The sequence below is a fragment of the Ursus americanus genome, chromosome 19, assembly GCF_024610735.1.
Source record: "Ursus americanus isolate L20-20 chromosome 19, mUrsAme1.1.p, whole genome shotgun sequence".
Taxonomy (NCBI): domain Eukaryota; kingdom Metazoa; phylum Chordata; class Mammalia; order Carnivora; family Ursidae; genus Ursus; species Ursus americanus.
In genome coordinates, this window is record NC_142145.1 from 7884350 (window position 1) to 7897930 (window position 13581).

Genomic DNA, 13581 nt, shown 5'->3' on the forward strand with positions numbered 1-13581 from the left:
TAATAGTCTACAACAGTGGTAGTCCAACTGGTTCAACCTAATAAAGAATGTGAAACCACTCTGGGGGAATATTTTCAGTCCTGGGGCAACAAGATTTTCACAGAAATGTAATTCTTACTGAAGATGAGTTCATAATCAGGCATTAAGACACACCCAATGGAACATTTTTTCAAGACTCCGAGTCAGCAGTCACGGTAACAGAATGAACACGGATGCTAGAGCCAGTTCCAAAGGGATTAAAGTATGTTCGAGAAGACTGAAGAGACTCTTGGGGTGTGAAATGCAAAAACATATTTAAGAGGAATGTAAAGCACAAGGAAAGAATAAGCCATTGTGAAAGAAGAGTAGATGAAATTCACAAAATAATTACAACATTTAGATATTAAAAGCATCAATGATGGTGGAGGTGGTAACGCAGACTCAGCTGCAGAGCGAATCCAGAGTGAACTGTATGATCGGAGGAAATCACTCAGATGCAGCACAAAGATATCACAGGGATGAAAAGTGTAAAATACTGTTAATCACATGGAACAGAACATGAATATCAAACATAAATTTAATAATCATTGCTAAAGGAGACGATGGCACCAATGAGGGTGAGAGAACATTTAAATCAATACCGATAATTATCCAGAACAAATGAATGAGAGGACTTGTCAGGTTGAAGAAATATATTGAGTCCCCACAAGAAAATTCAAAAGAAATTCAAAGTTTGAGGCATGAGGGTAAGATTGCCTAATTCCAAATGTAAGAAGAAATTTCTAAAAGCAGAGAGAAAAGACAGTTGATCCATGAAAGATGAACAACTAGACTGACAGACATCTGGACAGAAATGAGACGGCATAGAAAGTGACGGGATAGAAGACTCTCCAGGTGGCTGAGAATCCTGCAACTCGCTAAACTGTCATTCAAGAAATGAAGCCAGATGTAGTAAATGAAGCAAGAAAATAGTGAGATTATCCTCAAATGGCCAAGGACTCCACAACCAACTGAAATATCATGCAAGAATGAAGATGAAATTAATTCATCTTTGCAAAACATGGAGTTCGCTAAAGATAAAATGCTCACTGAAGAAAACAAATAATGACTGATTAAAAAAAAAAGGAATTTCAACTCAGAAATAAGGACTGAAGTACAGAAGCAAAGAAACAGTGAAACAGATGGATAGATCGAATATGCATTAGCTGTAAAAATAATAATAGTATTAAAAATTAACTTTGGAGTGTTTTCAAAAGAAGAGAGAAATAAAATAATAGCATGAAGGTGCCTGGGTGACTCAGTTGATTAAGTGTTCAACTCTTGATCTCAGCTCGGGTCCTGATCTCAGGGTTGTGAGGTCAGCCCCATGTTGGGCTCCATGCTGGGCGTGGAGCCTACTTAAAAAAAAAGAGAACCCAAAAACTCCAGATAATAGTGGTGTGAAATATGAAAGGAATTAAAAAGAGAAGAGGAGCTACATTTATACTTTACATTTGTTTTTGTCAAGTATACATACTAAGGGGCACCTGGGTGGCTCAGTCAGTTAAGCGTCTGCCTTTGGCTCAGGTCATGATCCCAGGGTCCTGGGATCAAGCCCTGCATCAGGCTCCCTGCTCAGCAGGGATCCTGCTTCTCCCTCTCCCTCTGCCTGCCACTCCCCCTGCTTGTGCATTGTCTCTCTCTCTTTGTCAAATGAATAAATAAAATCTTTTTTAAAAAAGTATACATACTAAAACTCTTAAGTTAACTACGAAGAGAATATATGTAATTCCAAACAAGTAGATGGGGGGGGGGGAGTAAAAATAAATGTGATTACAAATAGCTAAAATAAACAAGGGGAAAGAAGTAAATAAATAGCATTACAGACCAAAATAATAAAATAAGAGAGTGGAAAACAAAATATGTAGAATCAAAATAAATAAAGCTGACTGGATTTTCCTATTATAAAAGAATAGAAACATGCTTTGAGTTTTAAAAGTCCAGCCTGTTTTGATCATAAAACATCTATAATGACACAGAAATGCTGAAAGTAAATGGAAGATAAGGAAAAACAGAGTTTGGATAAAGAACTGCACTGCATTTGATAATTTTAAAAGAGAATGATTCAGTAGGATGATATAACACCCCCGAACCCTCAATGAAACATTCCTATGGGAAACTTTGAGATTATACACATATAAAACTAGAACGATTAGGTTGACCCAGTAACTGCCATTATTGTGGATCACTATGGGGTCCTTCATCATCGAGTCCTGCTTACTCACCATTGCCCACGGGTGCCATTTTCCCTGTGCTCTACCCGCTCCAAATGTACCTGTCATCCCTCTAATATACCAGGCTTGCTTCGGCCTGATGACATTGTCTACGCCTACAACTTCTTTTTCAAAATCTTACAGGCTCATCTGCTTTTGACATTTGAACCTGAATTGAAATATCACTTCTTAAAGGAAATTTAATGGCCAATTCACTTTCTTTGTCATGATTCTGATAGACCTTCCTTGTCACACTCATCAATGTCTGAATTTAACCTGTTTATTATTTTCTTTATTTGGTTATTATTGGCATATACTTTCATGTGAATAAGTTTCTTGTTTCTCTTCTTCATTTTTGTGTCCCCAACCACATAGAAATACCATATAAAATCAACTCAATGAATAATTGTTGAATAAATGAACAAATTAGTATCTCTGCTAGATAGGCTGTGAGCTTGTATTCTTATGAGACCGGATGTATGTTAGAGATGGAAACCACATCTGTATTGTTCTCTATAAATGAGATACATCCCTTAAGCCTAGGCACAGTACAGCAAAAGTTGACTGAAGAAATAAATAAAAATAAAATAAAATAAAAATACATCCCACTTCTGGAAATATTATTGTAATAAAAGATTATATACAGATGTGTTTACTGCAGCATTGTTCAGAATAGTAAAAACTACAAAATGTACATACTGAACAAGAGAGCAATGGTTAAGTAAAGTAGGGCTCTGCACTGAAATTATGTAGTCCTTAAATGTCACTTGGACTTTGTTCTCAATATAATATACAACTTAAAAATATAACAAATGACTTCATATAAAGTATGCTCTTAATTTTATAAATATATATGAATTGCATCTCAGTTTCTATTTTTATCTATATTGTTATACTTATATTCTAAAAGGCTAACAATATATGGTAGAATTAGTGGTGATTTTTAACTTTTTATCCACATATATCTTCGTGTGTTGAGTTTTTTTAATGAGGATGCATTCATTTTGCAACAAAAGTTTTTGAATATTAATTTCAGTTCAATGTCAAGTATTCATTCCTTGGAATTTAGGCAGGTTTTCAGAAATAATCCAAAAAAATCACGTTTCAATAGAAGACACAAAAAGTGCTTATTTAAGGGAAACGAAGCTTGATAAAGAAGACATTTACACTTTCGTGATAGAAACCACATGAACTAACAACACAACAAGGAGACTCTGCATGCCAGCGTTAACGCCTGAAGGAAAGAGAAGAAAATAGTCAGGAGGGAGGAAAGGGCATGAAATAAAAGGGATTTGCTCCTGGGAAAGTGATTTTGAAATCTCCAAAATAAGACATTTCTGAAGAAATTGGAATTGATGGAGACACAGTTGAACTTGCTGTAAAACTTAGTTAAAAATCTTGAAAAGTAATAATCAAAAGTAATGGCGACTCTCAGGAGTTAAACCAACTTATTTACATGCACAATGTGCTTTAAATTGTTCCACAAAAGAAGCGAGGCTGTTATATGAATTTTTTAAAAGCAGTGCCCAAGCCATGTCGAACCTGACTTTGAACAGTGCGGATTTTCCACAAATTGCCTCGATGGCTTCCATCTGGGTCGTCTCATTTAAGGCACATTTGAGAATAGCTGTTGCCTGCTTTTCAGAGGAATAATTCTTGTAAACCTTGATTATGGTTCAAAGAGACTGTAACTGGGCAGAACGGTAGAGTTTTCTAATGTTTCATTCCACCTTGCCTTCAACTCTCTTCCCCTGGGGCACTTACATAACTTTCCTATCCTGGTGGCCTTCTAGCTAGAAAAATAAGACCATGTGGGTTGATAATACTACTTTTGGCCCTTAGACAAGTTATTTTTGCATATTCAGATTTATTTATTTATTTGAGAGAGACAGCACAAGCAGAGGGGAAAGAAGCAGAGGGAGAGGGCAGATTCCTTATTTGTAAAGTGGGTCAATAATAGTACCTATTTCAGACAGCTGTTGGGAAGATCATCTATCACGACATGGTATAAAGTGCTCAGTAAATAAGTGGACAATGATAACTGCCTTTTCTCCATCTATAAAAACTGCATCCATAACAATCTACCTTTACAAGAGTGTGTTGTGTATACGAGGTTATATTTGTGAAATTACGTAGCATCATATCTTGTTGGTAGCAGACTGTGCAATAAAATATCCCTCTCCTTCCTATGAAGAATTTTTGAACGTGTTACATTTCCTTACTGGTGCCTCAGACCATGCATTTCTTCGCTGACCGCGGTGAGGCAGTCTCCCTCCCCCTGGGCGTTTGTTGAATGTGGTTAAACACAGATAGGTGCCTGTGAATTACTCAGCGAGAATGACATCTCCGATTTCCGGACTCTTAGTGTGTCATTGACTTCAGAAGGATGGAGTCACTGCTGAGCCCAGGAAATAGGTATTAGATTATGATCGAATAGCATATGGTGATTTTCATTTGTACATACTTTGACTTACTTGGTGTGCCCCTAAAGAAGTTGTAACAACACCGCAGAGACATGCTGGAAAATAAAACAGACTGTCCTCTAGGATTTCCTTCATTTGTTTGTTTGGAAACAATGTGAGGTGTGTGTGTGTGTGTGTGTGTGTGTGTGTGTGTGTGCATTTAAGAACAATACTAAATTTTACTATCAAAAACCTAGACGACTTCAAAATATTTTACAAATGAACTCATGAATGATAAACTATTCTCAAAGAAAAGTTTCCACTCATCAGGATGGTGCTAATTACAGTTACAGAGGCAAGCACAGAGCGTTCTAAGCCAACATCTCTTTCGAGCACAGGCAGAATTCTACAATGGGTATGATAGGGCCCCAGACAATGGCTATCCCTCCACTGCACGCCAGAGAAGCCACTTCCCAAATTCATTGAAAGAATGGCATTTTCTGGTGAACGAAAGGATACGAAGAACAATTTCTGTCACAGAGTTTTGCTGTAAGAAATTCTGGTTTTGTTTTAAAATCATATATCTTTTATCTTTGAGCATATATGTAAAAGACATACCACTTAAACTTTTGTCACTGAACTTCTCCTTCTTGTACTATGAATAGTTTAACAAAAATAAAATGAAGGCTCTACACTCCTTACCAAGCCAATATGATATAGCAATGGCAACCAAAACTTTCTAAGAACACTCCCAAACTCTACTCTTCTTCTTGTGTTAAATATAGTCATTAACACATGGGCACATGGCTTCAATTCTTAACATAAATTTCTTTTATATAAACTTATACAACCATGCTCCTAGGTTTTAAATATTGGATATTTAAAGTTTGTAGCAGCAAATTTTCAATCTGCATCTATTATTTGTAGGGCAGTCGGGTAAGTCCTAGAACGTCACTGAAGGTCACAGGCAGGATTAAATCTACGTGAATTCTGCAATTTATTCTCTGGCAAGTATTATTTCAATGAGGCTAATTCCTGATGTTGTTTGTCTTTTCGTATCCTCCAACCATTATCAAGTTTCAGGATGCTGTATTTTCTGCTTGGCAGACAAAGGACAATAAACGAAAAAAAAACCAGACAAAATACAATTATTAAGCCAATACTCAGGGATAGGGTATTAGTTGAAGGGCCAGAGGTAGAGCTGAAGTTAAAAACAAAACAAAACAGGAAAGAGAGGTCAGGGAGAAAAATATAACTGAACATTTTTCCCCTGCAGGTTCTTCTATGTATTTTATAATTTGTGATGTGGAGCCTACTAGGTACAATAATACGGATAGACAGCAATGAGCTATACGGGTCTGTGTGTGTGTGTGTGCGTGCACAATCATCTGTGTGTGTGTGTGTGTGTGTACACACGTGTGCACATGCACTTACATACATGACAAACACAGCTGAACTTCAGTTAAGACTCTATTAACCTTTCCCTGAATTAATATTACATCCTAGTTTTATTTCCTACTGAATAAAATAGAATATGTATTTTTTCCATAATAGTTTGATTAATATTGAACTTAATATGTTACCTACTATATTTAAAAAATTGGGTGGGGGGAAGCTTGAGGGGAAAAAATCAGGTATAGAGACCAGGTTTCAGGATTAATTCAAATTTCAATTTCAGGTTTGAATTAGAGAGTGCGAAGCAATTTATTTTAATAAGACCACTGGCAGATTACACTAATCCTATGTAACATCTGGTAACTCTTGAGTCTTTTACCTTTATCTGTCTTTATCTGCTACTTTTACATATGTAGTAACTAGTGATTTAATGGCTGACTTACACTGTGCACCGTCTTTAGTTTTGTGTTGTGCTATGTCAGGAGAACCTAATTAACAATCCAAATCTTGCCTTTCACCTTTAGTTCAGCCAGAGGGTGCATCCTGAGAGAGTAAACTGAGGAATAACTGGCTCAAGCAAAACCAGTCTACCTTAGTGGAGGAAGGAAGAAATTTCTCAGAAAGGCTTCTCCCTGGTCAGGGTAGGCTGATCCGCAAGCACAGATCTTGAGGGGTGGGGGAGGAGTGGGGTAAAGTGGGGGCACTTCCTCTGCACTAAGCTGAATAAAGTCCTTCCAGGAATTTGCGATTCCTTGGCCAAGAAACAGCGTCTAATTTCCCTTGGGCTACCTGGACTGAGCCTTGTAAAGCCTGGGAGAAGGGGTGTGTCTGTTTGAGGCGTAAATGTCTTGTTTAAACGCACCCATGGGAAGAAAACAAACAGCTGAAGACTTAAGCCTTTTTTTTTTTTTAATCTTGCATTAAAAACTTAAGGTTAGGTTTAGAGTTAGATTTAGTTTTTCTAGAACTGTAAAAACTAGAAATCGTTTCTTAAAGCTAGACTTTATAAAGTCTTTAGAACAAAACAAAATTCCTCATGTATAGCAGAAACTCTGTAATATTTTAAAGTAAATTCTAGAATAAATTGGAATAGGAGAGCATACTTCCCTTTGTCAGAGAAAGAAACTTCTTAATGGAAATTTAATTTCCTTCAATATATTGACAATGGTTCATAATTACTGAATGTTTATACCTAACGTGGGTGATCTCACTAAAGTGCCATGATAGGAACTATTATCCTCATTGTAGACATGAAGAAAATGAGGCTTAGAAAGATGAATAAATTGCCCAAAGCCACACAACTCAGCACTGGTAAGTCAATTTTCAAACTCAGGATTATATAACTCCAAACTCAGTATTTTAACCTACAGGTGGCGTTTCTTCACAATGAGGGCGCCCTAAATTCGGCTGAGCCATGCGGATGAAGATCATCTGAAGTTGCCACCTCACAAACAAACAGAAGAAGAGGGTTCATAAACAAATGCGTTGCGATATTAAAGTTACATAAAAACATCTGGGAGCATGGAAGAGGGAGGGATGATGGATGACTGTGGCGTGTGAGAAGCATTTCACAGTGAGAACATTCAGAGACTTTTTATGGTGTCTATTTTGGGGAGCAATCAATTCATTTACCTCTAAAAACTGATATCCTGGGAGGCATCTGCCGCCTTCGCTTTACCCTTCCAAGGGAAGGACATGCAGTCCCTGTTCATAAAGAAGGTTTACTAGCAACTGTTGATTCTGGCAAAGGGCTCCCGTGTTGGGGCTGTTGGCACATGGCCACCTGGGGGCTGGGGCTCACGGAGGATGCGTGAGGCATCTGGCTGCTCCCACTTGTGACGACTGACTCGTTTCCAGCGTACACATCGAACACTGAACAGACGCAGGCTCCTTTTTACCATCGGTGCAATTTTCTCTTTCCTATCCTTTTTTTTTTTTTAACTTGCTATACAAGGCTTCTATTAACTTTGCAACTCGGAAAACATCATATGATGAAAATTTAAACAGAAGTCCTGATGGAAACGATTTACAAACAGTGTAAACTTGAAACTGAACGGGCAGGAAAGGACAGAGGGTCATAGTTGAGCGAACAGTGAGTAAATCCTTTGATTCACCTCCCTAATCTACGTCAGAATTCTATTTACTGTTTTCTGAAGGTTATCTCTAATTCTAATTGCCTGTTTGCGTCCTGTCCTTCTGAGAAATTGGAGCCACTGATGCTCTTTCGGTGAGTGTAAAATGCCTTCTGTGTAATCAGGTGCGCTGTGCTGACACGGGCGGTCTGCAGCTTAATTACAGATGTAGAGAGGGCAGAGGGAGCCAGACGATTCGGAGCTGGCATGTGCATTTAATCAGTGTTAGTGAAAGCAAACTCCAAAAGTTACCACTTTTACAAGCGCACCCCCCCATCCTCCTTGATTCAAATACTGAGGTTATTCAAGCTGCTCAAAACTGAGACAGTATATCCCATATAATTTTGTGTAAAAATAGGTGATGGAATGTATCAGGGAGATGTAGGGATAGCACATGGTCCCAAAGCCCATTCACTGGGGGACCACCTTCAGCCCACATTCTTGTCCCCCCTTCACGTCAGTATAGCTGGTGGAAGACTTTCTCCAGAGGGAGAGCAGCAGGTGGACAGAGACAGAAACCCAGCTCTCAGGTTATGGGGACAGAGTCACAGCATCTCATAGTGCTTCCTGTGCTTACCAAATAAAGACCAGCAGGAGCAGGGGTCTGGGGACTCAAGGCAATCCTAAAGCAAGAAGCAGACAAGCCAAAGTGTGTGCAGGGGAAGATGGTGCCCAGGATGGGCTGCGTGGGGGACCAGACATGATGATTCCTTCTACGAGACAGGAGAGAATTTTCCTCAGGGAGGGGATGTGGTGGTCTATCCTTTCTAATGCATTTTTAAATTCATTTTTTGCATTCGACAAAGACTCGGTGAGTGCCTGCAGTGAGCCTGGAACCATCAGTGGTTTTTGCTAGACTGATTTGTCATTTTCAATAAATGCTTTGCCATCTTCACAAATCTCAATTTAAAGACCCCGCCACGCAGTCTGTCATATAGTTATGAGGACAGTGATTATGAGTCAAGGAGATGACCTTCCAACGGAAGAAAAACTTCAACCTTCTTATGGGGTTTCGTTTCTTTCTTTTTCTTTTTCCTTTTCCTTTTCCTCCCCAACCCCCCTCACCTTTTTTTTTTTTTGAGTGTTCCTCATGCTCTCAACACATCTCTGAAGGCCTTAGAACCAACATCACAATTCTAGCAATTAAACAAGTGGCATTTACTTTTGAGTCAAGAGTTCAAAATCACGTTTCCTTCTCTTGAAGTGAAAGGTTTCTCTAAGTCTACAGATAGCAACTCTACAATGTGCTGTGATGCAAACATTTTTCATAAACGCGTTAAGTCAGAGAAATAGAAATAAAATTACTTTCTAATACAAACTAGTCATCCTTATTATCTGGCAAAAATCGGGAACAGGAAAAGTCTTTACTCACACCTTCTGCAAGAAGAGGTGACTTGATCCAACCTCTCACAAGCTCCTTAGGGGTAGGGATTTTCCATAGCAGCTGCCTAGTCCTTAGCTAACGTGTACTTGTTAAAGCGAATTATTCTTTTCATCAGCCTTTTGACTCCAGAGAGCTGGAGTACAAGACAGAAACCACAAAAAACTTGCACTCTCAGAGCACCATTCTGGGAGCAGCATGGGGAGATCTAGCAGATTATACTGCACTTCTTTTCCAAACATTTAAGTAAATGCAGGATGTCAGTATTGATACATTGGCCTTTTAGAGAGTGTCTTGCTTCTATAGTTATAGAACAGATGACAGAAATGAACACAGTAGAACTGAGCAAGTACAATTTTGAGAGTGACAGGCAATCGAAGTTATAGGTACGTCATAATGTGGGATAGATTTGATTTCACACCGTGAATATTTTTTTCCATTCTAGTACATGTGCTGCTTCTCAATGAATCCCAATCTATGAAGCTTTAGATATAGAAAGCTTTCCCCCTTTACCTTCAGAAGGAAAGCCTGCTGAATTTAATTCATATTGATCTGAGCTTCACAGTTAGAATGTAGAAAAAGTGATAATTCCAAAGATACATTTTTATTCCTCAATGCTACCTGAAGTTTACATGATGATGTAATACCCACCATTGCCCAATTTTTCCTTTGACTCTGGAAAACCAGACTATGTTCTCCTTTTGCTTTCTGCAATTTATTGAATTATAAAATAACTCAGATCGGAGGCATCGAATGTAGTTTCTTGAAAAAATGTAGATGTGTATGAAGAACGGGTGCTAAGGGTCACTTTTTCCATTTCTATTTCCTGTTTTGGTGGTTTTATCTTGTCCTGATTCCATGAGGGTGAAGCCTGTGTTGATTACACACCAATAAAAAAACAAAAACAACAATACAAAAAACTATGGTCCAAAGACTCTTGTCCTCTGCTTACCTTGACTGCCTCAATAGAGCAAGAGGAGAGTAAAATATATTTGCTTTGTCGAAGTATCACTAACAAGTTTACTATAATCCACTTACTGACGATCTAGCTGTCCATCTCTATCCATCTAGATCTTTATATCTCTCTCTACAATATAATCATAAAATGAGGGGTATGTAAAATGGTAAAACGTATTGCTCTAAGAAGCATATAATACAAAAATAAATCCACAGTAGAGTGAAATGTACTTTACATCAAATACATTCTATATTTATTGGACTTGTAGTACTCAACTTTAGTCGATGCCTATTTCTTTGTTACACAAAGACAACAAACAACCAAGGAAGAATGTGCTATTGAGACCATTCAGACAAACTGTTCATCGTAATTGATAGAGCATTTAAGTCCTTACCTTTGCTGGAAATTAGGATCAGTGAGACAGATCCCAGTGTTCAAATCAGTTATTGATTCTATTGTATTGTAAGTCAGCACTGTCTTGCACGTCTTCATCAATGTTTTGAGAAGTTTAAATGCGTTCTGCCATTTTTTTTGTCGGATGCATAAGAAATTATCTCTGATGCTGTACATCACTCTAAATGTTAGCTTTCCCTTCAGAGAAAAGTTCCCCACACACTACCATGAAAACAACAATCTTTCATTTGCTAGCATTATAGACCAAACTCTTGTCAAAACCCAAAGTTATCACTACATTGGTTCCAACCTTTTTTGAACTTATTTGTTTTAACATTTGACTTTCTTTTTCCTTAGAAATTTGCTCATTTGTATTTCCTCATGAAAATGTTCCATGGTTTTATTTCTACTTTACTGAATATCAATACTGTTAAAAACAAGACAATAGTCTCAATATGGAGTCACTTAGGCTAAGTCCCATAACGCCCCCCTGACTTAACACATAACCGAATTAGTTTCAGGTCTCCCAGAAAATGAATCTTACACCAGTCAGTGTTAACTACCTGGTCAGTACTAGTGAGGACATCTGTCTGACAGTCTCTCGCCATCCCCTAAAGGAAAGTGATCTTGCTACACCCAATCCATTCTCGGCCAGTTTAACCTCTTTGTTCCTGCTCCCTTTGCCTATAAAAGTCTTCATTATATATAGCTCCTCAGACCTCCTTTCTATCTGTTGGATGGCATGCTGTCCGCTCATGAATTGTTGAATAAAGCCAATACGATACATAAAATTTACTCAGTTAAATTTCGTTTTCTGACAACAATTTCATATATAGGTTTATGTTTAAATAAAAATAACCTTACACTAAAAACATATTTTCTAATTATTTTTAATCCTAAGATCTTGACGCAGGCAGTTTTAGCATGTGGTTGCTGGCATTTGTAGAAGGAAGCAAGAGCGAGATATGTGACACCTCTTTCTGATCCACAAAATTGTCAAGAGTCCCCTCAATCCTCTACTCCTTATCCTAGTAAAGATTTTCTCATGCAAAGAAATAACACAAAAAGGTAATAACTACCCATAAGAGGGTTCATTTAAAATATAAAATGCAATTGTCATCAACAAATGACTAAAATTGTTCTGACTGTTCTTCCTTGCAGAACGTATCTTTAATCATTAATTCCCACTAACCAAATTCCATTAGTCTAGGTTTGAAATCCTGGCAAGCAAAGATTGCTTTGAAAACACACCATTTCAGTTTCCTTGTCACCAAAACATTTTGTTGTTGTTGTTGAAACACTTAGTGTTGTTAATATGAGCAAAAGTTAAAGTATGAGTGGAAAAACATTCTGAATGCCTAGCTGTGCTGAAGGTCATACCCGTCATTCCTTCACCAGATATTTATTGGGCGCCTATTACATTCAAATCTATTGTGCTCACAAAATCTTTCTTGGATGAATGTGTTTTGTTAGCCTTATTTTTCTAAGTTCCCACTTCCTTCAGCCTTGGTCCTCTGTTAGTCAATTGCTTGCTGCTGAATATTTTATCTGAAGGATAAGATTGTTCATTTTAAGACAAAAGGGAAAGAATAGGAGAAAAAATGCCAAAGCTGAAGTCTGCGCTGCTCTTGACGAAATACCTGCTATCTATTAATCTGATTCATCTGGTAAACCATCCCCGTTTTAGTTGATTAAACATTCATCATTAGGAAAAATACAGAAGCGAAGTATTCACACTTGTCTCCTGCCTTGCACCCTCCAGAATTATTTCTATGTCAAGGCTTTGGGTAAACCTTAAGATTTCCTTGAGTAGGTTTATGCAGCATTTTATTTCAGAGCCAGAAATCAGCCTCCTGAACTGATATTCAATCCTATTAAGAAAAAAGACGCTCAGAAAGAAATCCTTTGTAAAACGGCATGAAACAGAACCCAGTACCAGCTACTTTTAGCTTCTGATGGTATGTTTTGTATAACGTGCTAGTCAAGTTCCTATGCCAAATAGGGTCCTCAGCCCTTAGGGACTTTTGCAATAATTTCTACCGTGAGTCTATGAAATGAGAGCTTTAGAAAAGCCACTGTAAATCTCAGAGCTCCCACTGTGGCCAGTGACAGCTGATAAATGAGAACAGAGGAAAAGCAAGCAAAGCAATTTGCATGACTCCTGGCCCACCTGTAGGAGGCTAATGCAAGTGGTGCTTTATTATTTTCAAGTCACTTGCCTTGCAAACTGTAGATTTCTCCAACACTGTTCTGACGAGTGATGTGATGCCAGTACGCGCTACGAGGAAGAGATATCGATTTGGATAACGTCATTGGCTCAGTCAAGCTTGTCTGAAGCTAGAAAAAAAAGGAGATGTGTCAGGCTTCATGTAAAGTATTAGACTGAAATCTGCTCTTTTAGAAGTAAAGGGTTGGGGCACCTGGGTGACTCAGTTGATTAAACATCTGCCTTCAGCTCAGGTCACGATCCCTGGGTCTTGGGATTGAGCCCCGCATTGGGCTCTCTGCTTAGCAGGGAACTTGCTTCTTCCTCTCCCTCTACCCTCCCCTCCACTCCTGCTCTCACTCTCTCTCAAACAAATAAATAAACAAAATCTTTTTTTTTTTTAAGATTTTATTTATTTATTCGACAGAGATAGAGACAGCCGGCGAGAGAGGGAACACAAGCAGGGGGAGTGGGAGAGGAAGA

At 38.2% G+C, this 13581-nt stretch overlaps 1 protein-coding gene across 2 annotated transcripts in view; it reads right to left on the reverse strand.

The window, feature by feature from the left end:
- Positions 1 to 13581, reverse strand: part of DOK6 (docking protein 6) — a 359455-nt gene that overhangs the window by 63850 nt on the left and 282024 nt on the right. For both annotated transcript variants that reach the window (XR_015727578.1, XM_045790250.2), the window contains exon 7: positions 13112 to 13229. Coding sequence is in view for 1 of the 2 variants with exons in the window: in XM_045790250.2 (XP_045646206.1) it covers positions 13112 to 13229 (118 nt within the window). In the remaining variant the exon portion in view is untranslated. The remainder of the gene's footprint in view (positions 1 to 13111; positions 13230 to 13581) is intronic.